This window comes from Sphaeroforma arctica, assembly GCF_001186125.1.
Source record: "Sphaeroforma arctica JP610 unplaced genomic scaffold supercont1.61, whole genome shotgun sequence".
Lineage (NCBI taxonomy): Eukaryota > Ichthyosporea > Ichthyophonida > Sphaeroforma > Sphaeroforma arctica.
In genome coordinates, this window is record NW_014040497.1 from 138,293 (window position 1) to 140,711 (window position 2,419).

The 2,419-nt window shown below is 45.2% G+C and overlaps 1 protein-coding gene across 1 annotated transcript; it reads right to left on the minus strand.

Moving 5' to 3' along the window:
• On the minus strand, positions 1 to 319 carry SARC_01523 (hypothetical protein; the record flags this gene model as incomplete). Its single annotated transcript, XM_014304756.1, has 1 exon — positions 1 to 319. A coding segment is annotated over one exon (319 nt), but the record flags the coding sequence as incomplete, so codon positions are not given.
• Between the last annotated feature and the right edge of the window lie 2,100 nt (positions 320 to 2,419).

Sequence of the window (2,419 nt, forward strand, 5' to 3'; positions counted from 1 at the left end):
TGCATGTTGCTGAATGCACAAGAGGGACAATACAAATTGGGAAGCTTAGGTTCTTGGGTTTGTATAGGGTTTTGGGGGTGACCAAGAGACGACACTCAACCAGTTCCAACTTCCAAGTGCACGCTAATCGTACACAAGCAGTCGATATGAGCTTGCTAATGATGTATGCGGGAACCTGCCGCAATAGAATAGCAGCGGCAGGTTCGCGGGAATATAACAGATTACGTGCCACGCTCACACTACCCACAGCACCCCACAGTACATCTCTCAGTAAAGCCAAATCCCTATCCAGCCTGTGTGGGCTATTGCAGAAACAGGGCACTTTGCAAGGGCCGTTGCGAAGTGGTCATAGACATGCGTCGTCAGCTCAAAGTGAATACGGTGTGTGAAGTTTCAACGGTGGTATATTCTTAACGTACTTCTCCAAAGTGACGCGTTATGTTTTGACCAGTCTGTATGCTGTAGCGGCTCTGATAAGCTTTGCTAGTCCGTATGCGTATGAAACCGTACAGCGCGCTTCTATAGTCAGCGAACGTAAATGTGGAACATGCACTCTGCACGTGTTTGAAGACGTACACTATGATCTTTTTAGTGTACGTGTTAGTGAGAGTACGAGCAAGTGGGGCCGAAATTAGATGGTTGTCCATAGGATCGCGGAAGGGAGCCTACATGGAGGGTGTATAGATATATATGCTAGTGCATATGTGTAGGTGTAGCTGCGTGTGGGTATAGCTGGCATGTATAGCGATATAAACTATGTACAGTCACGCACGCATGTGTATTCGGATTCATATAGACCAGGAGTCAATACCAATCGATATATTCTCCACACACAGGTGTAAATAGTTGTGTACATATATATATAAATGTATATGAAAATATGCTAACGTATACACGTGTGTACATAAACACATACACACATCACACACACATACACACACACGCACACGCACATGCACACACACGCACACGCACATGCACACACACACGCACACGCACATGCACACACACGCACACGCACATGCACACACACACGCACGCACACGCACACGCACACACACACACACATACACACACGTACACGCACACGCACACACACACACACACGTACACACAGAGATACACACAATCGCGCGTGCTCACTTTTGTATACAGATTTATGAGGCCAGAATTTACATCGTTTTGAGTTAAAAGCATATTGTGATGTACACAGGTACAATACACCTGAACTCAATCGCCACATTTAATACGCATGCTTGTATGGTTGGTACCATAAGGGCGATATCTTCCACCTCTGCTCGAATCTCTTAGCTCACACAACCTTTGCAGCTGAACATGTATATCAAATTTGAGCGAAACTCTTCTATGTACATGGCTTGCATATCTAAAACGTTTCGGAGATGATAGTATATTGGTATATAGCTGTACCGTATGCCGTTATCCACCACAACGATTTATGGGTCTAGATTGCTATCACACACTATTGTAATATGTATACATGATCTGCATACAGGCACACATCCGATTGTACAACGTGGTTCAGTATATAGAGCCGCCCTGACAAGCCTGTCATATAGACTTTACCCAGCAACGGAATTGGTCGTGATGCACGTGTACAATCGTATTGAAAAGTTAGCAACGTGTATGAGTTTTGCTACCAAAAACATACCTAAATGCCCAAGTATTCAAACGTATATGGCTATTTGCGGATAGTTCGACACAGCCCGTGTATTTATACAGTACACACAACTGAAATCGTTTAATTTGTCGCACAGTTCATTCAATCGGGTTGGTGGTACACATGAATTGCTGTGAACTTGAGAGCACTGGCGGGGCATGCGGTCGAATTCCTGCGTGCATCTCTCTGTATCAACTATACACGCCCACGTTTTAACCAACAACTGGACTCCAATGTGGAGTATAGTACTAGAGCAATCTGTAGGTACGATGACTCGTTGACAGCTGTGTAGTCCATAGCTTGCCTTCGCATACAACGTGTTCTAAGTCTTGGGCCAATGGACTCTATTTGGTTGCGTCCGCATAAGCGAGATCAATGTACACACCTGGATGCGTGTGGGCGATAAGCGTTACACCTTCTGGGAGAATTGCACACGGCCTGTAATCTCGAATGAATCTCGAATACCGCTGCAAGGAATGGGTCACGTTCCAACAACCGCGGCACAAGCGGGTTGACACATATATGACACATAGTTACATGACACCACCACTAGACATATACACTACACATGTGACGGAAATGATGGGCTCATGACTGTATCCGTTCACGGCTCTATGTGAGTGATTGTGTGTCTGTCGGGGTGTGTATACAGCCATAGTTTGTCAACAACCTACTCATATTCAGCTGTATCTAGATTCGGCCATCACAGTAACGTACAATCCTGGCTAGAAACTATTATAC